Genomic DNA, 22,879 nt, shown 5'->3' with positions numbered 1-22,879 from the left:
GTCCCCCTTCGAGGTGGGAAATAAGAAGCAAATGGGCTTTTTTAGGGGGACATGTTTCTTGGTCAGAGCACAAGGTGGGAAATTCAAACACAAATTGATCTTCTCTTGCAGATTTGTATTGGAACCTAAGTCAGGCAGTTTTCAGTACTTAAGGCTGTTGCTTCACTTTTCCCGTAATTAAAACTAAAGCAATGGATTGTCACAGAAAACAGTTTCCCCTTGCCTCCAGACGATCCGCTGAACAATGCCACAAGTTAAACTGTTCCATTATGGTTAAGTAACTTCGGCCTGTGTTGGATGACTGAGTTTTTAACTGTAAAACCTACAGTCTCACCCTTCACAAACTGAATTTCACCTAAAGTTAAAAAGGGTGTATCTGTACATTGGAAAAACATTAGACAAACTAGTCTGTTCCCTCACAACTTGGTTTGGCAATTCCTAATGTGGTGATGATTTTCCACATATGGAAGCCATCTGGCTGACCAAATGAGTTGAAGAATTTGATTCATTTTGTTTCTGTCATGCAATGGCTGGCCTCAACCATAAAATCTGTTATTGTAGGACCACAAGTTATGAGGAATCAATTTTATTTTTTTAAGTATTACAAAATATGCTCTGTGGAAAAATATTTTCAGTTGAGGCTTATTTTAATTCTGCATTTAAGAGGGAATTCTCTTGCATGATCAATGTATATTGGTGGAATTTATTTTGTTTCCAGAGTTGCATGTAATTTAATTATTCCTTGGGGTTTGATTAGTTAATTGTAATAAGTCGGGAAGGAAATACATTGTGTACTTTGAGGCTAAGATTCCAATCCTATATCCAAAATAAACTTGACTTTCAGATTGATTTTTGTATCTAACAAGGTGGACTTAGAGACTATTCCTACGTCAACTTCCTAAGTTGTGACGTTGATAAATAAACCTTCTTTTAGTTTTCTTGTTTTTCGTTGGGGCTTTCAATCTCACCCTCTTTGACCTGTACGCATGAAGAATGGCAGCTATTTGACTGGGATGTATTTCTTTGCCTCCATGTCCAGTATCCAGCAGGAGTCATCAGATGGTGAATAATAAAGGGCATTCTGGCTTACTTTTTTCTTTGCCCTACTTTTGACCTCAGTGAGTTAGGGGCCATGGCAGAGCCCTGCCTAAGAACTGCAGTTTGAATGTGATAGACATGAAAGCTAGGCCTTCCTGGTTTTTGTGTGGGTCACTTTCAAGTTCAGCCATTGGGGAAATCAAAGGATTAAAACCATAAACCAGTAATCGACATATTACAAACCAATGATTAGGTGTTAATTTTGATGACACTTGTTTTTCCCCCCCCCTCACCCTTGCACACTTTCTTTATCATTTCCTGATATGTACAATTAATATGTTGTTTTCTAATAGCTACAACAGTGGTGTGGATAGGGTTTTGATTATCTGTGAAATGCTCTGAAATTTTTCTTCAGCCATTTGTTTGTCTGGGTTGACATTAGAGAGTAATATAGACAAGGCTGCTGATGGCTCTGGAACCATACCTACCAATAATTGGAGTCAAAATGGTGGAGTGCACTTGTTGCAGCACACATTATATGCTCTGACAACATCTTACAAGTTGAACTGAAGACTTGGGCTCCTGAATGATTGTGCCACGAGTCGACCTGTTCCATTACAGGTGCAGTATTGGGACTTATCCATGCCGACCATATTGTTGGCTGAGTTGGACTGAAAGGCCTGTTTCTTTGCTGTACATCTCTGACTCTAACTCTGTGTGGAGAAATGCCCAGGTATGTCCTGTGCACAAGAAGCAAGACAAGTCCAGTTGCCATCATGTCAGTCCATTTTTAGAACATAGAACATAGAACAGTACAGCACAGAACAGGCCCTTCAGCCCACAATGTTGTGCCGACCATTGATCCTCATGTATGCACCCTCAAATTTCTGTGACCATATGCATGTCCAGCAGTCTCTTAAATGACCCCAATGACCTCGCTTCCACAACTGCTGCTGGCAATGCATTCCATGCTCTCACAACTCTCTGTGTAAAGAACCCGCCTCTGACATCCCCTCTATACTTTCCACCAACCAGCTTAAAACTATGACCCCTTGTGCTAGCCAGTTCTGCCCTGGGAAATAGTCTCTGGCTATCAACTCTATCTATGCCTCTCATTATCTTGTATACCTCAATTAGGTCCCCTCTCCTCCTCCTTTTCTCCAATGAAAAGAGACCGAGCTCAGTCAACCTCTCTTCATAAGATAAGCCCTCCAGTCCAGGCAGCATCCTGGTAAACCTCCTCTGAACCCTCTCCAAAGCATCCACATCTTTCCTATAATAGGGCGACCAGAACTGGACACAGTATTCCAAGTGCGGCCTAACCAAAGTTTTATAGAGCTGCAACAAGATCTCACGACTCTTAAACTCAGTCCCCCTGTTAATGAAAGCCAAAACACCATATGCTTTCTTAACAACCCTGTCCACTTGGGTGGCCATTTTAAGGGATCTATATATCTGCACACCAAGATCCCTCTGTTCCTCCACACTGCCAAGAATCCTATCGTTAATCCTGTACTCAGCTTTCAAATTCGACCTCCCAAAATGCATCACCTCGCATTTATCCAGGTTGAACTCCATCTGCCACCTCTCAGCCCATCTCTGCATCCTGTCAATGTCCCGCTGCAGCCTACAACAGTCCTCTATACTGTCAATGACACCTCCAACCTTCGTGTCGTCTGCAAACTTGCTGACCCATCCTTCAATCCCCTCATCCAAGTCATTAATAAAAATTACATACAGTAGAGGCCCAAGGACAGAGCCCTGTGGAACCCCACTCATCACTGACTTCCAGGCAGAATATTTTCCTTCTACTACCACTCGCTGTCTTCTGTTGGCCAGCCAATTCTGTATCCAAGCAGCTAAGTTCCCCTGTATCCCATTCCTCCTGACCTTCTGAATGAGCCTACCATGGGGAACCTTATCAAATGCCTTACTGAAGTCCATATACACCACATCCACAGCTCGACCCTCATCAACTTTTCTAGTCACATCCTCAAAAAACTCTAAGGTTTGTGAGGCATGACCTACCCCTCACAATTTTTGATTATCAACAATGCTATGGTGGTGTCATTGAAAATGCCATGATGTAAAAGTTACCCGCTCACCAGTGCTCATATTGGGGTCTACCACAGCCATTTCAGTCCAGGCCACATAGACAACAGAGCTGAAATCTGGGGGTGGTGAGAGTGACTACCCTTGACGTTGTGGCAGTATTTGAGTAATTGTGGTTTTAAGGTGCTACAAAAAGTTGAGCTCTATGGAATACCCTTTTTAGGCTGGAGTCATTCCCAGCACAAAGTACGATTGTGGTTGCTGGAAGCTAGCCACCTCACGCTTAGGTTATCTCAGCAGGAGCTGATGTTCTGCACCATTCATGACTCCTCAGAAATTGAAGCAGTCCGTGTCCAAATGGAGCAAGACCTACATGACTTCATGCTTGGCAAGTGACATTTGTGCCACACAAGTTCCATGCAATGATGACCTCGAAGAGTAAATCCACCCATCACTCATCGATGTATAATGGCATTGCCCTCACTGAATTTTCAACTGTCCCCTGGGTTACCATTGACCGGAAACTGACATGAATCAACTATGTAAATAGTGGTAACAGCTGCAGCAACAGTGCAAAACTAGGATTTCTGGAGTGATAATGCTCCTCCTGCCTTCCTACATTTTGTGTACAGGGCAAGAATTTGGTGGAATATCCTATGCTTGCCTGGATGAGTACAGCAACAACAACACTGGAATCTCAACCTATCCAGAAAGAAGTATTGTGTGATTTAATACCCTAGCCACCGACAGTCGCGTTCACTCCCTCCACCACAACATGGGTCTGCAATGAGTATCATCTACAGCATGCACTGCAGCAACTAGTCCAGGTTTTTTTTTTTGACAGTACCTTGAATGTTTACATGTTATTGCTTGAAGAACAAGGCGAGCAGACAGGGGAATGCCTCTTATTGTCCTCAGTTTAATATATTTTCAAACAGATGATACTTATCATTCCATCATAATTGGTTCAAAATCTTCATTTTTCTTCTACCAGTGCTTGTGTGGGAGTGCCTTCATCACATGTAGTTCAAGAGGGCTCACTAGTCCATTTCTGAAATTTCACTTGGAGTGGGGAATCAATGCTGGTCATGTGAGTGCTCGCACCCTATGAAATGAGGTTTTTCTGAAAAGTACAAATCTTCATCTTTTTTAAAGTTTGCTGAAGAAAATGAGCAATTAACATTCTTAGACATTTTGAATACAACACCTAAATGTGCCTCTTTCAATAGAGGAGCTGCACTAGTAAACATTTTTCGTGCTTTGTTTGGATCTTGATGACAAAGCTTCATAAAATAAATTCAGTTAACTCATTTCTTTTTTGCCTATTCAGTCATTGACTTTATTTTCTGTAATAAATTCCTTTCACATTAGTAATCCTGCTACATATTGATTGTAGCTTTGTCCTACGGATGTAGCTGTCTGTCCTTTTTAACTAAGCGTGTTTTTTTCAGCATTGTAGTTGGTCTGTAATCTTATTATGATTGCTCATATAGCTATGAAATGTAAGATAAGGGCTGGAATAGCCCACTTGGCCCCTCAAGCCTGCCCTGCTTTCTCTAATATCATGGTTGATCTGCACCGTCCTGAACGTCTCAATATTTCGAGAATCTACTTGTCTCTTCCTGGAATACTTTCAGTGATCTCTATCCCAGAGAGTTGTGGAGGCTACAGCTTCAGATATTTACTACCCTCTGTGCAATAACAAATTCCTTAGCATCTCAGTTTTAAAAGAGAGTCTTCTCAACATCTGTCCTATTGAGAACCCACAGAATTTCATATGTTTTAATAATATCACCCCACAGTGAATAAAAATCTAAATTAATTAACCCTTCTTGATAAATCAGCCGCTTTCTCTTAGGAATCAGCTTTGTGAATCTGTTCTGAGCTGTCTGCAATGTCAACAAATCCTTTCTTAAATACAGGAGCCGAACTGTACACCATGCTCCATGTGCAATTTCACTAGCCCTCATCAACACCCTGTAAAGTTGGAACAAAAGTTTACTATTTCTAAGCTCCAACCCTTGAAATAAAGACCGAACGTCCATTTGCCATTGTAATTACTTGGTGCACTTGCATGCTAACTTTGTTTCTTGCACAAGAACAACCAGATCCCTCTGTGTTGCACATTTTTTTTTGAGTTTCCTTTTTTAAAAAAAAATTGTGCATTTTGAATTGTTATACCGAAGTGCAGGATCTCACACCTTCCTACATTAAACTCCATCTGCCAAGTTGTTTTTCCCCACTCAATCTGTCTATATTTCCATGTTCATTACTTCTGTCCTCATCACAATATGCCTGCCCACACTTTCTTTGGATTCATTACACTCTGTCCTCTCCTGTAAATTATTAGTATAGTACCAAATAATTGATGTTCTTGGACTGATTCTTGTGGCTCTCTGCTAGTTATGTCTGTCCAAACTGAATTTGACCCATTTCTGCTAACTGTCTTATGCACTAATCGATCCTCAATCCATGTGAATACATTGCCCCCAAATATGCAACCTCCTGTCTTCTACAATAACTTCTTATGTTCACCTTTTAATGAATGCTTTCTGGAAATCCAAATGCACTGCATCTACCCATTACCCTGCATTAACTCTGCTTGTTACATCCTCAAATCACTCTTAGCAAATTTGTTGAACATGATTTCCCTTGCACACAACCACGTTGACTCTAATTGCATTTTAAGCATTTCAAAATGTTCTGCTATTTCTTTGTTAGTAAAGACATGGTAGGGTAACTGACCTATAATTTCCTTCTTGAAGGATGGCACTATATTAGTGATTTTTCCCTGAGTCCACTGACTTCTGGAACAGTTCAACAATGACAATTATCATGCCCTTAAACACCTTCATGATTTCCCGATTTATCTTTTGTCCTACAGTAAGGTAGCTCTTCGGGGGCCTGATGACAACTCCCATCCATGACTTGCTTCCCTTGATATTTGTTATTTCTACGAAAATTGATTCCATTTCATGATCTATTACATTTTTATCACTACTCATCAATGCGCTGATATCATCCTTTGTTAACAAAACCACCAACCTCTTTTTCATTTTTCTTTCTGTTCTTCCAGAATGTTGAATAACCTTGAAAATTGAGCTTCCTGTCTTGGATATCTTGCAACTGTTTTCCTGACATAACTATTTCTACTTCTAGATTTCTGTTTGTGCCAACAACTCATCTACCTAACCAAAATACATGCAGAATTTGTAAATAGCTCTCCACTTTGACTTTTTCCAGGGTTACTTACTGATTTTAATTTCTGTCCATGTTTTTCTTTCTATGCTTTCCTGTCATGTTTTGCTTATTATTTGCCTGCTCATTTCCTTTACACTTGCTCTCTTGTTTCTGTTGAATTTTGTAAATTTTTCTTTATCTGAACACCTCTTTTTCCCCCCCCCCATTAATTTCAAGCCAAATTTACATCCCGTGTCTGCGCGGGTTATCTCCGGGTGCTCTGGTTTCCACCCACAGCCTAAAGATATGCAGGCTAGGTGGATTGGACATGCTAAATTGCCCATCGTGTTTAGAAATGTGGAGATTAAGTGGGTTATAGGAGGATGGGTCAGTGTGGTCTTGTTGGGCCGAAGGGCCTGTTTCCTCACTAGGGATTCTGTGATTATACACTGCGCCTAGCATGGTTAAAATGAAAGCCAGCTCAATGTAACATCTGACCTTTTCCCCCATAATGGTACCACTGGCCCATAAATCGGAATCCATTTCTCCAAACCAATCTTTTTGAGATGCACATTTACCTCTCTGTTTACACTATGCCAATTTGCATATGGCTAAGGTAGTACTTCTAATATTATTACCTTTTTATGGTTCTACTTTTTAAACCTATCCCTGTTAATATATCCTTTAAATATTTAACAAGCGAATTTCTTAATTGTACTGTTCAGTTGTAATAATATTGCTGGTGTAAGGCACTTGACCAATTAAAGACAGGAAAGAAATACCTGTTTGCATATGATGTAAGGTAAATCCAGGCAGGACTTATACTCTTAATGGTAGTGTCGTGGAGAGTGTTGCTGAATAAAGAGCCCTTGGGGTGCAGGTGCATGGTTCCTTGAAAGTGGTGTCATCGGTAGGTAGGGTAATGAAGGTTTGGTATGCTTGCCCTTATTAGTCAGTGCATTGAGTATCGGAGTTGGGAGGTCATGTTGTGGCTGTACAGGGCATTGTTTAGGCCACTTTTGGAATTCGGCATTCAGCTCTGGCCTCCCTGCTATAAGAGAGACATTGTGATATTTGAAAGGATTCAGAAAAGTTTTACAAGGATGTTGCCAGGATGGGAGTGTTTGTGCAATAGGGAGAGGTTGAATTGACTGGGACTTCTTTCCTCTAGATCGTCAGAAGCTGAGGGGTGATCTTGTATAGGTTGATAAAATCACAAGGGGTAAGGATTGGATGATTAGCCAAGGTCTTTTACCCAGTGTTGGGGAGTCCAAAAGACGAGAATGAACTGAAGCTGTTTCTGTGCTGTATAACTTTGCCTCTACAATGCTTTTGTAATGTTTATTGCAATTGCAATGTTTAAGAGACATTTGGATAAGTACGTGAATAGGAAAGATTTGGAGGGATATGGGCCAGGAGCAGGCGCGTGGGATTAGTTTAGCATGGGATTATAGCTGGCATGTTCTGGTTAGGCCAAAACGTTTGTATCTGCACTGACTCTGACTCCATGACTCTGACAAGGTGAAACAGATTGAAGACGCTCTGTGCTGCTGGTTCTTAATCGCCCGCCGCCGCTGCCCTTCTCACTCGGGTGCACTCTTCTCTCAATGAAGCTACTGTCCCCACTTTTGTGCTGATTCAGGAGCACAAGTTTATCCTTTCTTTCTGTTTTGGGTGGTGTTGACTGTTTCCAGGCCCCCTGTCTTGCACTTTTTGTTTAATGCCCCTTGATGTTTTGTATTTGAGATAAGGTTTGGATTCTCGCTTTCTTTTGCTTAAAACAGTCTATTATCATCTATTTAACATTGTTGACACTTGTGTAGATCACTCCCAACTGTTTATCGTCTCCTGAGCTATACAGATCTGTAATCCCATGTTCGTTCACAACGCTGAATCCATCTACATACACTTGCCAGAAATATGTGCATAGACATCATAAAAAGTGAACAATGGGTGATATCCGAAACGTTGATTTCCCCTTTCCTCCAGATGCTGCCTGGCTCGATGTGTTCTTCCAGGCTCCTGTTGTCTACAATGGTTTGGATACTGGTTGGCCTGTGGGCTGGCACCTATACATGAGTAAAAGATCAGGCTTGCGGTTTGCTTTTGCAAACATTGCCGCATTTTGTCGGTATTTCATTTTGCTGCCCCAGTTGTTTTTTTTCCCATTTTCACTTTGTTTGAAAAATAGGCGTTTGTCCTCCTCCATCCTTTGTATTTAACAGTGAAGGTGGTTTTCTGATTGAGCTTGTCAACAGTCTGAGTGCTTAATTCTGTGGTCTTATTTTAAAATCCTCCTTGTAGAGGACTGAGTCATAGCATTATTTACATGAAACATAAACATTTCCAGTGACTTTTGGTAGATCATATGCAGCATCATTGAATAGCTCTCGTTGGTAGCACGGTTGTTTGGACAACATACTGTAGGCCAATCAGTTGTAGAGGCCATGATATTACCTTGACCCGCAGGGAACAGCGCATCCTGACTGATCTGACAATGCCATTCTGGATGCTCCATTTAGCCACTGGATCTATTGGCTTCTTTCAAAAGCCGTTAAACATTTAATTTCCCAAGTTCTGAAATGTAACATTTCAGCAGAACAAAGTTATGGCATAGCACATGGGAGCTTAGATCAAAACACCATTCACCCAATAGTGGCAACCTAGCAGAATGATGTCTTTCACTGTAGAAGCTACAGGCCATCATATTTTTATAGCTTCTTCCAAAATGTATGAGGAGCACATGACACTGTTACTGCTGAAGTATTCGTACTGAATACTAAATTATCATGCCTATTTCTTTCCTGCAATAAGTTAGTGAAATGAAACAAAATCATGGTCTCATTTGTTCCACAGTCATGTCCACAGAGTTGTGTGGTTAATTTTGTAGAAAGTTAGGTCGTGTTAAAGCTAAAACAGTTATAGGAAGGAAGGCTTTGATCAAACATTGACATGCTGATGGTGAGACGTAAGGAGGTTATTTCTGTTGATGCACTGGTGTTTTAATGAATGTTCATATATTGCTATGGAGATGGAATGGTTAGAGAATACTTCTTTAAAGTCTATGTTTGAAGATCTAGTCTAATTCCCAAAAGTTTTCTTTTTAAAACTTAATGTTTCTCGTAACCATATTCTAAGTTTCAGCATTCGAAAAGAAGTCAAGAAGATGATTGTGAAGAAAATGTTGCCAATGATGGTTACATCATTCTTTGATTCATTGGCAGTGTTTGTCATTGCAGTAGTGGATGTGAGAATGTAATGTACTGAATTAAATATACTAATACAAATTTCAAACATTTAACATCTGATACAACTGTAGTTTGAGTCACGGGGTTGGAACTTATGTATAAACTGTGTGTGTGTGTGTGTCTCTCTCACGCGCGCTCTCTCCAGCCCCACAGTTCACTATTGACAGCTGTGTCCTAAACGTAATAAATCCTGAGCTCTGGAATTCCCCCAGTTCCCTATTTCTTTTTCCTACTTTTAAAACCTACTTCTTTGACCAAACATTTGATTACCAGAGATAATGGGAACTGCAGATGCTGGAGAATCCAAGATAATGAAATGAGGCTGGATGAACACAGCAGGCCCAGCAGCATCTCAGCCTGCTCCTGCCCCACCGAACTCCTCTCCACCTATCTGGACTCCATTTTCTCCCCTTTGGTCCAGGAACTCCCTACCTACGTCTGTGACACATTTTTCCATCCCCACCCCTGTCTGCTTTCCGGAGAGACCACTCTCTCCGTGACCCCCTTGTTCGCTCCACACTGCCCTCCAACCCCACCACACCCGGCACCTTCCCCTGCAACCACAGGAAATGCTACACTTGCCCCCACACCTCCTCCCTCACCCCTATCCCAGGCCCCAAGATGACATTCCACATTAAGCAGAGGTTCACCTGCACATCTGCCAATGTGGTATACTGCATCCACTGTACCCGGTGTGGTTCCCTCTACATTGGGGAAACCAAGCAGAGGCTTGGGGACCGCTTTGCAGAACACCTCCGCTCGGTTTGCAATAAACAACTGCACCTCCCAGTCGCAAACCATTTCCACTCCCCTCCCATTCTTTAGATGACATGTCCATCATGGGTCTCATGCAGTGCCACAATGATGCCACCCGAAGGTTGCAGGAACAGCAACTCATATTCTGCTTGGGAATCCTGCAGCCCAATGGTATCAATGTGGACTTCACCAGCTTCAAAATCTCCCCTTCCCCCACCGCATCCCTAAACCAGCCCAGTTCGTCCCCTCCCCCCACTGCACCACACAACCAGCCCAGCTCTTCCCCTCCACCCACTGCATCCTAAAACCAGTCCAACCTGTCTCTGCCTCCCTAACCTGTTCTTCCTCTCACCCATCCTTTCCTCCCACCTCAAGCCGCACCTCCATCTCCTACCTACTAACCTCATCCCACCTCCTTGACCTGTCCGTCTTCCCTGGACTGACCTATCCCCTCCCTACCTCCCCACCTATACTCTCCTCTCCACCTATCTTCTTTTCTCTCCATCTTGGGTTCGCCTCCCCCTCTCTCCCTATTTATTCCAGAACCCTCACCCCATCCCCCTCTCTGATGAATGGTCTAGGCCCGAAACGTCAGCTTTTGTGCTCCTGAGATGCTGCTGGGCCTGCTGTGTTCATCCAGCCTCACATTTCATTATTTGATTACCAGACATTTGTTATAGTTTAGTGTCAAACCTTGTGCCTCGAGTTCTTTTCTCATTTACTTGCATTAATATAACACCATTTAATAGCAACATTGCAGACCCACAAGTAAGTTATTGCGGAAAAGTACAAATGATTGTGTGCTGGTTAATGGTATCAGCGGTCATAGGAATTTGATTTGATGCATTGAGAACTTTACAAGAGGCCTGTTACAAATTTAAAATCTTCTGGGTTAAATATTATTTTCTAAAAACATATTTTTATTGTTACACAGTTTTAATTAAAAAGTATAATTTCCCTCCCTTATTTTATACCCTTCACTTTGACTTTTGGCGTTGCTGCTTAAAGCGGGTTCCAGCCAGGCTGATTAGGAGGAAAGAGATCAGTCTGAAACTTCTGCATTTGGGAAAAGGAGCAAGTCAAACAGTCAGGGCAGGCAGGAACAAAGCAAAGAATGTGGTAGGACTGATAAGTTAAACTAAATTTATTTCACTGTAAGAGGCCTAACAGGTAAGGCAGGTACACATAAGACATGGTTTGGAACATGGGACTGGGATATCTGACCAATACAGAGACATGGCTCAGAGATGGACAGAACTGGCAGCTTAATGTCCCAGGGTATAGATGCTATAGGAAGGATAGAAAGGGGACAAGACAGGAGTGGCACTTTTGACTATGGATAACATTACAGTTGTACTTAGGGAATATATTCCTGGGATTATGTCCAAGGAGGTTATTTGGGTGGAAATGAGCAGCAAGAAAGGGATGATCACCTTATTGGGATTGTACTATAGACCCCCTCCCCAACAATCAACAGCAAACTGAGAAACAGATTTGTAAGGAGATCTCGGTTATCTGTAAGAATAATGGGGTGGTGACGGTAGGGGATTTTAACTTTCAAAACACAGACTGGGATTGCTATAGTGCAAAGGGCTTGAATGGTGATGAATTTGTTAAATGTGTACAAGAAAATTTTGTGATTCAGTATGTGGATGTACCTGCTAGAGAAGGTGCAAAACTTGAACTTCTCTTGGTTAACTAAGGCAGGGCAGGTGACTGAGGTGTCAGGACAGGAGCACTTTGGGGCCAGTGACCACAATTTGACTTGTTTTAAAATAGTGATGGAAAAGGATAGACCAGATCTAAAAGTTAAAGTTCTTAATTGGAAGAAGGCCAATTTTGATGGTATTAGGCAAGAACATTCCAAAGTTGTTTGGGGGTGGATGTTTGCAGGCCAAGGGATGGCTAGAAAATGGGGAAGTGTTCACAAGTGAGATAATCAGAGCCCAGGGACAGTATGTTCCTGTTAGGGTGAAGGGCAAGGCTTTTGTGTGTAGGGAATGCTCAATGACGAGAGAAATTGAGGTTTGATTACAAGAAAGAAAGAACCATTTGTTGGGTATAGACCGCAGTGATCACTGAATCCCTAGAAGAGTATTAAGACAGCAAGAGTATACTTAAGAGGGCAGTCAGGAGGGCAAAAAGGAGACACAAGATAGCCTTGACAAGTACTGTAAAGGAAAATCCAAAGGGATTTTATAAATACATCAAGGACAAAAGAGTAACTAGGGAGAGAATAGGGCCCCTTAAACTTCTGCAAGGCCACCTATGTGTGGAACTGCCGAAGATAGGGAAGATACTAAACAAGTACTTTGCATCAGTGTTTACTGTAGAAAAGGATATAGATGATGTAGAACGTGGGGCATTAAGTAGTGACATCTTGAAAAATGCCCATGTTATAGAGGAGGAGGTACTAGATTGTCTCAAGACGCATAAAGGTGGCTAAATCCCTGGAATCTGATCAAATGTACCCTAGAACTCTGGGAATTTAGGGAAGTGATTGCTGGGTCCCTTGCTGAGATACTTGTATCATCAATAGCCACAGGTGAGGTGCCGGAAGACTGGAGATTGCTAACAAAGTGCCAATCTTTCAAAAACGTGGTAAGGAAAAGCCAGGGAACTATAGACCAGTGAGCCTGACATCAGTGGTGGGCACGTTGTTGGAGGGAGTCCTGACGGACAGAATTTATGTGTATTTGGAAAGGCAAGGACTGGTTAGGGATAGTCAACATGGTTTTGTGTGGCAAATCATGTCTGACCTAACTTCATGGAGTTTTTTGAAGAAGTATGAGGGCAGAGTGGTGGATGTGATCCATATGGACTTCAGTAAGGCATTTGACAAGGTTCATTATGGTAGACTGGTTAGCAACGTTAGATCACATGGAATACAAGGAGACCTTGCCATTTGAGCCAGAACTGGCTCAAAGGTGGAAGACAGAGTCTGGTGGTGGAGGGTTGCTTTTTAGACCAGAGGCTTGTGACCAGTGGTGTGCTACAAGGATCGGTGCTGGGTCCACTGCTTTTAGCCAATTATATAGATGGTTTGGATGTGAACATAGGAGGTATGGTTAATAAGTTTGCAAATGACATCAAAATTGGCGTTGTAGTGGATAGCAAAGAAGGTTACCTCAGAATACAATGGAATCTTGATCAGACGGGTTAATGGGCTGAGAAGTGGCAGATGGGGTTTAATTTAGATAAATGTAAGGTGCTGCATTTTGGAAAGGCAAATCAGGGCAGGACTTATACACTTAATGCTAATGTCCTGGGGAGTGTTACTGAGCAAGGAGACCTTGGAGTGCAGGTCCGTAGTTCCTGAAAAGTGGAGTCACAGGTAGATAGGATAGTGAAGAAGGCGTTTAGTCTGCTTGCCTTTATTGGACACTGCATTGAGTATAGGAGTTGGAAGGTCATGTTGCAGCTATGCAGGACGTTGGTTAGGCCACTTTTGGAATGCTGTGTGAAATTCTGGTCTCTCTGCTATAGGAAGGATGTTGTGAAACGTGAAAGGGTTCAGAAAAGATTTACAAGGATGTTGTCAGGGTTAGAAGGTTTTGAGCTGAAGGGAGAGGTGGAATAGGGTGGGGCTGTTTTCCCTGGAGTGTCAAAGGCTGAGGGGTGACCTTACAGAGGTTTATAAAATCATGAGGTCGTGGATAGGGTAAATAGATGAGGTCTTTTTCCCCAGGGTGCAGGAATCTAGAGGGCATAGGTTTAAGGTGAGAGGGGAAAGATTTAAAAGGGACCTAATGGGCAACTTTTTTATGTAGAAGGCGGTGCACATATGGAAAATGCTGCCAGGGGAAGTGGTGGAGGCTGGTACAATTTCAACATTTAGAAGGCACCTGGATGGGTATATGAATAGGAAGGCTTTAGAGGGAAGTGGGCCAAATGCAGGAAAATGGAACTAGATTTATTTAGGATATCTGGTCGGCATGTTCGAGTTAGACCAAAGGGTTTGTTTCTGTGCTGCACAGCTCTTATGATTCTACTCGGCAGAATGCCTCATTGTCAGAGCTTGCCCACAAGCACCAAGACATGGCTTGGCTGATGGTGAGAAGGGCACTGCCCATCAGGTCCTTTATGCACGGTCTCTGGTCCATTGTATGCTGCCCTCAAAATGGCTGCGCTGTTGAAGAAACTGTCACACATCTCCTCCTAGAATGTGCCTATGCAGGAAGGTCTGGAGAGAGATGCAGTGATTTTGTTGAGTTTCAACCTGGGCAGCTGCATCAGACAGAACTCTGTGCTGTATGGTCTGTTCTCCGGGACATACACTGAGACAAAGATTGACTGTCCCTGGAGGACGATTAACTCAATGAACTCTTTGGTCTGCCCAAAACTTGTTGGACTTGCAGAGCAAAGAGTTGACCTTGCACAGATGTTGCAGACTGGCACATTCCAAGGCCCAGGATGATGCACTGAGGGACGCAGTAAAGCTTCAAGCACTTGCCGCCAGGGTGCAGAGGGGAAAGACCTCCACCGTGTTACACTCCAAAGTGTAACAAGGGTCCAATCATTCGGTGGCTAGTGGTGTTCCACAGGGATCTGTTCTGGAACCTTTGCTCTTTGTAATCTTTGTAAATGACTTGGATGAGGAATTGGAAGGGCGGGTTAGTAAGTTTGTCGATGACACAAAGGTTGTGGAGAGTGTGGAGGGCTGTTGTAGATTGCAACAGGACATTGACAGGATGCGGAGCTGGGCAAAGAAGTGGCAGATGGAGTTCAACCTGGAAAATTGTGAAGTGATTCATTTTGGAAGGTTGAATTTGAATGCAGAACACAGCGTTAATGGCAGGATTCTTGGCAGTGTGGAGTAACAGAAGAATGTTGTGGTCCATGTCCGTAGATCCCTCAAAGTTTCCATCCAAGTTGGCAGGGGTGTTAAGAAAGTGTATGGTGTGTTGGCTTTCATTGGCAGTTGGATTAACTTTTAAGATGTTATGCTGCAGCTCTATAAAACCCTGGGAAGGCTCACACTTGGAATATTGTATTCAGCTCTGGTCGTCTCATTATAGGAAGGATGTGGAAGCTTTAGAGAGATTGTAGGGGAAGTTTACCAGGCTGTTGCCTGAACTGGAGGACAGGTCTTATGAGGAAAGGTTGAGGGAGCTCGGGTGTTTCTCATTGGAGCACAGATATATAAGAGGTGACTTGACAGAAGTGTACAAAATGATGAGAGGATAGCCAGAGACTTTTTCCCAGGGCGGAAATGACTATCACAAGGGGGCATAGTTTTGAAGTGATTGGGAGGATGTCAGAGGTACGTTCTTCATATAGAGAGTGGTGGGTGCATGGAATGCACTGCCACTGGCTGTAGTGAAGTCAGATATTTTAGAGATGGTTTAAGTGACTCTTGGATCGGCACAATGATGATAGCAAAATGAAGGGTATGTGGGTTAGTTTGATCTTTGAGTAGAATAATAGGTCGGCACAACATCATGGGCCGAAGGGCCTGTACTGTTCTATTTTCTGTGTTCCGTTGTCTGATTCTCTTGTTGCCTCGGAACAGTTTCCTGTATGAGTAGAAAATGCCTTTGATTTTAGCAACTGTAAGGATGCTCTGAGAAATGTCAAAATTTCAATGTTTTGTTTTTTTCTCTCTCTGCAGAGATTGTACAGAACTGATTTTAGGACATTTGCACATGTAGATTTTTAAAATAAAGTATATTTTTGAAAAAAGGTTCACCTGCACTTGACATATAAATGCAATTTTGTTTAGCTTACCCAATAATCACCTTTGTCTGCTTCTGCCTGCAGTGCAGTCAGTCGATGTACTGTTTCCATGTCATTATTGCTGAGTGTGTGAATGACTGAGGATGTTTTTAGCCTTGCTATTAAACCCATTTGCAGGTTAGCTGATTCCCTTTAGGGCAACTATTGTCAGTTCAGGAAATGTCCTTTTCACTCATTGCAGGAGGAAATGAAGAGTATCAATCCTGTGTGAGACTTTGTCAATAGTCTATGTTGGGCCCACAACCATATTCAGATGTTAATTGAGTAGAGTTTGCTTCAGATTGAATACCTTGCAAGCCAGTTTGAAAAGTTCTTTATTTCTCTTAGTTTATATCACGTATCAAAAAACATGAAATTGCTTCAGTAACATATTTGTGCAATAAGCTTCCAACTAGCAAACCAACCTATGCGGGGAACTGGGTAGAGCAGCGGGAGTAGTACTTTTAATTCAGAATTGCAGTCCAAGAACTCAGGCAGGAAAACGTCAACTTTCCTGCTCCTCTGATGCTGCTTGGCCTGCTGTGTTCATCCAGCTGTACACCTTGTTATCCCCTTCCCCTTGCTTGAGGTATGGTGACCCTTGGGTTAATCCACCACCAGTCATCTCTAATGAGAGAGCCTCTTTAATGTCTGACAACTTTATTGCAATTTGGAAATTGCCACTGCTATTGATTCTAGGGATGTTGAATAATTTGAAAAAGCTGGAGCAGGGTTCAGGTGATGAGGGTTGCCCGTCTAAAATGCTTACGTGGCTTTTAGAAATACAAAAATTACCTCTTGCCATTTGGGATTAAAAATTACAGTTCTGAGGAAGGGTGACCGGACCCGAAAGGTTAACTCAGTTTTTTCCTTCACAGATGCTGCCAGACCTGCTGAGCTTTTCAAGCAATTTCTGCTTTGTTTCCTGTGACAAAAATTACTCCAATGCACGTCATGCATGTTTCTGTTCAGGGAGGATGGATGTGAATGTTGAAGGATTGTTGCTTCTGTTATTTGACACATTGGAAAGTATTACTGCATGCAGTTACACAGAAAGATCTCAATGTAAAAGGTGAGGGTGGGAAAAGATCTTAGATCAAAGCTTCACTGTTGATTGCCATGCCTTTTCTGCAATGTCCCTAAACCTGGAATTCCTTTCTGAAATTACTCTATCTGTTTTTAAAAGGAGATTTTAATAAAAGTGGAGCAAACCAAATTGTTTGCTGTCATACCTTCTCATTAAGTAACATATTTTGTTAATACTGCATGATATGCGTTGGGGTAATTTTCATGTTGCTAAAAGACAAGTAAGCACTTCAGACAGGCAACCCTCCATCAGCTTAACTCTGCTCCAGCTTTTTCAAATTTTTGAACATCCCTGGATGTCCCAGTATAGTCACTTTGTCGCATTAAAACTGATTGTCTGTGTGTAGAGACAATGAGGGCACAGTACAACAAAAGACACTAGTAATGCTACCCTACATCAAGAATATATCAGAAATGACAACCGGACTCCATAGACCGCATAAGATCATGATTACACACAAACCTACATAAACACCGTATCAAAGACTAAGGACGCCATACCGACAGTAAACAGGACTAACATGATACACAGAATCCCATGTAACGAGTGCAAGAAATATTATATTGGTCAAACTGATGACCAGAATACATGAACACCAGCTGGTAGTAAAAAGACATGACCTATATTGTCTTGATATACACAGACAATGAGGGCCATCAGTTTGACTGGGACAAGTGAACAACAGACATGCAAGGGAATTTCTGGAGGCCTGGCTCTCAAAACAGGACTCCAATAACAAACACAAAAATAGACCCCATATACAGACCATTGCTAAAAAACAGAACCAGAAGTGACAAGACCCATCACACCAGGGGATTGTATAAATTCAGAACAGAGCAGAACACCAACGCTTTGATTAGAGGTCGCACTGATGATGTTACCTGGAATGGTAACGAAAGTCTGCACACCACGGAACAACCGGCTCGGCGAGCAAATGAACAACAGCATCTATGACCAACTCATTCTTGCAAATGAAAACCATAAGCGTTTGTATATGTATTAATCTGCATGCTAGAAAGGGGAGAATGCAGTAGAATGGCACTTGATGAAGTGCTCATTTCGAGGGAGAGCTGCTACAGACCTGGGCTGAATGATTACATGCACTGTAGCGATTCTGTAATTCTGCTTTCTTTTAAGCCCCTGTATGTCAAGTAAGGGCAGAATGTGATGGAATTGCTGAAAAGCTATTTAACATGGAGCTTCATTGTTTCTGTGATTTTATTTTTTTCCCGACTCTTTCCAATTTAATGTGTCATAAATCAACCATAGTCAGAACTTTGTAATTTAGTGTTTGGGTTTAAAATTTGCAATTTCTAGGCAGTTAATTCAGAAATATAGATTGGGAGGCTTGATTTTTGTCAGTTGGCTGTTATTTGGAGCTCCAATTATAGTCTACAATTCATCTGAACAATCATTCTGCTTTTGATGATAGAGAGAAGTGGGAGATAAGTTGAGGAAACTGTATTTCTTTGATAGCCAGTGAAGCTTTTATCACTCCGTTGAAGTGGGAATTGACTAAGAATTGAATGGTAGTAGCAAATCAAAAAGCTTGATATCTAGTCTTCATTCAGTACTTAAAGGGGAGCCACCTAAGTCAGTCAGGCAGCATTTACTGGAGTCTGCAATTAGCTATGGGGCAGAATCCAGCTGTTGAGATCATTTGACAGAAGGAAGCTAATCCATTTAAAATTGCAGCATTTGTAACATGTTTCTTTTCCATGTCTTTCAGCTCCAAGTCCAACTTCAGGAATTTCATATCTTGCAACGAAATGTGTGGATGTAAGGAAACATCATCAGAAATCAAAGTGGTTCATGCCATGGGGGCCCAACCAGTGCGAAAAGAAAATCCAGAAGTTTTCTGAAGCTATGCAACAACAGATTGGAGCCAATGATATTGTGTTTGCAATCCATGTTCCACACCAAACTTTGGAGATGAATTCCTGGTTTCAGTTTCTGCTGGTTGTCCTGCAGTTTGAGATCGAATTTCAAATCGGCAATGAGATTAGTAAGTTTTGGTATGAGGAAAGAGAAACATTTGTTTTAGAAAAGTTGGTTCATTTTATTATGGGCAGGGGAGGGATAGTTATAACAATTTTTATTTGTATAGCACATAGTGATTTAAAAGTTTGAAAGTGCTTCATAGCGTACTATGAATATATTTATGTATTATTATTCCTGGAAAAAAAGCAAGCTACATTGGAGCAGATGATATAAATGCTTGGTTAAGTAGTGTATTGAAGAAAAAGAGCAGGGTGGAAAGATTAAGGGAAGGAATTCCACATCTTGTAGTCTTGACAGCTAAAAGCATAGCCATCAAAGATGTTCCAATTTATAATCAAATGTAAAGAGACCAGAATTAGAGAACAGCAAAGAACTCTGAGGATTGTAGAAGTAGGAAGAGTTGAGACCATGTAGAAAATTGAATTAGAGGATGACAAATTGTAATATTAGAGCACTTTTTTTCACTAAGTGGAAACCACTGTTGGTCAACGGGTACAGGATTGATGGGCAAACGGCACTTAGTGCAGTTTAGGACACTGGTAGCATGGGAAGCTGGGCAAGATAGTGTTCGCATGGAAAAGTCTAAGTAACAAAAGCATGCCTGAGGATTTCAGCAGCTGAAGAAGCTAGAGTAGCAACAGGAAGTGGTGTATTCTGGAGGTGGGACTAAGCTATCAGTGACGTTGTTAATATGTGGTTGTGAGCTCATCTTGTGATCCAGAATAATGCAGAAATAGGTGTTTTTTTAGGAAGTGGAGAATTTCATTCCACATTTTTACTCTGTGGTTTGACCCAGGGTTAGTCTCCGTAAAGTTGATAGGTCAAAAGCCCTAGAGAATCGCTGTATGGGTTCTGAAGGTACAGAAAAATAAATATATCTTCTCCTTTGAAAGTAAAAGACTGGAGTTTGATTTATAAACCATACAATGTCAGGAATTTTCAGCTGGTTCAGCAATGTCTGTGGACAGAAAAACAGTCAATGATTCAGGTCAATAACCTTTCATCGTTGAACTTGAACTTGACCAGAGACGTTTATACTACAAATGGCTTCAACAGTCCTGATTTGCAGGAGAAAGAGTACTGCGGAAGCAGATTTGCGTTCTGGCTCCTAATCACTTTCTAGTGATTTGTTTGCATTTGAGCCTGATGCCAAGTAGCCTGTCATACCTATTTTCAAGGTTCTTTGCTTGAAACGTGGTCTCCTCGTTGAGCTATTACAGAACCATTAAAACCTTTTACCACCAGTAGTTGATGCTGTGAGATGGGGAGATGACTGGGGGTGATAAAAATTGCTGACACGGTAATTGTAGCACTCTGTAGCTCAGCTATTGAGTCAGCTCAGACTAAGTTTCAAACCTAGATTTTTCTTTGTTTTTATGGCTCTCCAACATAGGGATGGGAAATTAAGAAAAAGTCTTGTGTTTACTGGGATGCAGACTAAAACTCTTGACACTGGCCTGATTTGTATGTGCACACAATAAGCATATTTTCCACTAGTCAAGAATAACCCAGGATAACCTGGAAATTATTATTGCTTTTTATTTTGACTTTTCTTTTTATCTGATGCCTACATTTTTATTCACTGATCCATTAGGGGCAGTAACTCTACTATAACCTGATATCCCTTTTTGAATGTTTTTCCTTTTGTTTGACTTTATAGCATCTAAGCATTAGATCCTGGAGTACTATTCTGTGGGAGTTCAAGTGTCCAATTTGACAGAGTATAATCTTCACCCGACATAACAAAAGTGTTGCTATTGGGTATGAGTCTCTCAAATGGCTGAAAGTAGGTCCCAGTCCATCTTTTGTGTGTATGTGTACCCTGCAACTGTCTGGCATGACATGGAGCCACGTAGAGTAGGATAACCCTGATGTATGCTGATGGAAAAACAGATACTGAAAAACACACTCCTATTTCCAATGCTAGAGTGCTGTGAATTTTTGACATCACGCAAGAAAATCCACGCTGTAGTAAATAGCTAGCCAACACCAATTGCCTAGGCTTTACCTAAATAATGCTCATTTGAATGAGTTACAAGAGAGCTTTTTATGGCTAATCATTAGGGTGGGAGGAAGGTTGAGCCTTGTATCTGACTAAGTTGTACTGAAAGACTTTGCAAAATATTTGAGCTGCCAGTTGGATCAAGAGTTTATTTTGCGTGAGTTTTGATAGAATTCGAAGCTAATTGATGAGTGCAAAAACTACCAATAGCAATCATATCCCCTGTGGGTGAAATGAACCTTATTCACACAATCAGGATGAAATAAATACTCTACTTCAACAACATTTGGCAGCTCTCCAGCAATAACACAGCTGTTGAAGTGGATTAGTTGTCAGGGGTGACAGACATGGTGGAGTGACAGAATGTTAGATTGGCAAGTACTCCAGGCCTTGAGGAGAACTCTCACCAATCTGGCGCTTGACCACAAAAAGTTTTCTGTTCTGTTCTTGGACAGAGAAGAGCTTCTCAAAAAAGATTTTATGTTCCGACATTTGGAGTGTTTCTAATCTATTATCAACTTTTTGTTGTGCATTAGACAGTCTAAGCTTCTACATTTTAATAGAGATAGGGGGGAGAAGTTCACGTGAAATGAACTTGTTACTGGGTTTAAAATCCACAAAACACATCTTTCTTTCCCATGTTGCATTATATTCTGGGATCAAGTAAATACTTATTAGTTTCTGTGACCCACTGCTCATGATTGCACATACACATTCCAGAACACGTAGTTCATGTAAACATAAACTCAGAGTTCGGATTTGATTCTTTGCATCAGTCTTTATTCATTTATTTGCTGCCTTTCTGTTGCTGTAAATGTATTCAGCTAAATCAGTATGAGCTGAGATTTAAACCTAGAATGGTGTGGGGTGCCCCAAAACTAGGTGTATTTGCCCTGTAAACCATTGGAGTATCTTAACAGATCCTCCAACACCACTATTATAATATCTATTGTTACCACTGTGCTGAAATTCCAGCTGCTGGTTGATAATATTAACGTAACATATCTCGCACTATAATTTTTTCAAAAGTAGCATCATACTGTTAATACACACTATAAGAATTTAAGATGCTAAAATACATGCTTTTGGCTTTAAAGTGTGACTGTGTGAATGTGCGCTGTAGAAAATGCAGATCTTTTGAAGTCTAATGTTCTGGGGACCCAGATTCAAATCCTGCCATGGCAGATGGTTGAATCTAAATTCAATAAAATATCTGGAATGAAGAATCTAATGATGACCATGAATCCATTGTTGATTGTCAGGAAAACCCATCTGGTTCACTTATGTCCTTTTACGGAAGGAAACTGCCATCCTTACCTGGTCTGGCTGACATGTGACTCCAGGCCCACAGCAATGGGGTTGACTCTGAACTGCCCTCTGGGCAATTAGGAATGGGCAATAAATACTGCCTGGCCAGTGACCTCCTAATCCCGTAAATGAATTTTAAAAAACCATTGTCTGATACCTGCTATTCAATGGCTCCCAAATTGTTACTATGAGAGGAAACCTGTGCTTGCACAATCAGTCACTTCAGGATAGGCATGAAAGATTCTAAGAATTATTTTCAAACGTGATTATTGTATTTATATTACTGATAACAGTCTATAAATGGATAACAAAGATTTGTTCAATCCAAAAGTGGATAATAACCAGTGTGTTTCACTGGCAGGTCTCTGTAATATGAGCTGTATCATGGTAGTGTGTAGACGGTATTCTCTGACCTTGTATCACTGACTTCCCTCTTCTATTTCTTCTCAGATTCTTGTGTCTCTTTACCATACTCAACATTCAACCTGACAT

At 41.5% G+C, this 22,879-nt stretch overlaps 1 protein-coding gene across 2 annotated transcripts in view; it reads left to right on the top strand.

Moving 5' to 3' along the window:
• wls (Wnt ligand secretion mediator) overlaps window positions 1-22,879 on the top strand; it is a 79,834-nt gene that overhangs the window by 4,359 nt on the left and 52,596 nt on the right. For both annotated transcript variants that reach the window (XM_048539810.2, XM_048539809.2), the window contains exon 2: window positions 18,806-19,081. In XM_048539810.2, the coding sequence (XP_048395767.1) occupies window positions 18,889-19,081 (193 nt within the window). In that variant the 5' untranslated portion in view covers window positions 18,806-18,888. The remainder of the gene's footprint in view (window positions 1-18,805; window positions 19,082-22,879) is intronic.

The sequence above is a fragment of the Stegostoma tigrinum genome, chromosome 8, assembly GCF_030684315.1.
Source record: "Stegostoma tigrinum isolate sSteTig4 chromosome 8, sSteTig4.hap1, whole genome shotgun sequence".
Taxonomy (NCBI): Eukaryota; Metazoa; Chordata; class Chondrichthyes; order Orectolobiformes; family Stegostomatidae; genus Stegostoma; species Stegostoma tigrinum.
The sequence above is the reverse complement of the archived record's forward strand: the minus strand, read 5'-3'. Positions and strand labels throughout refer to the sequence as shown.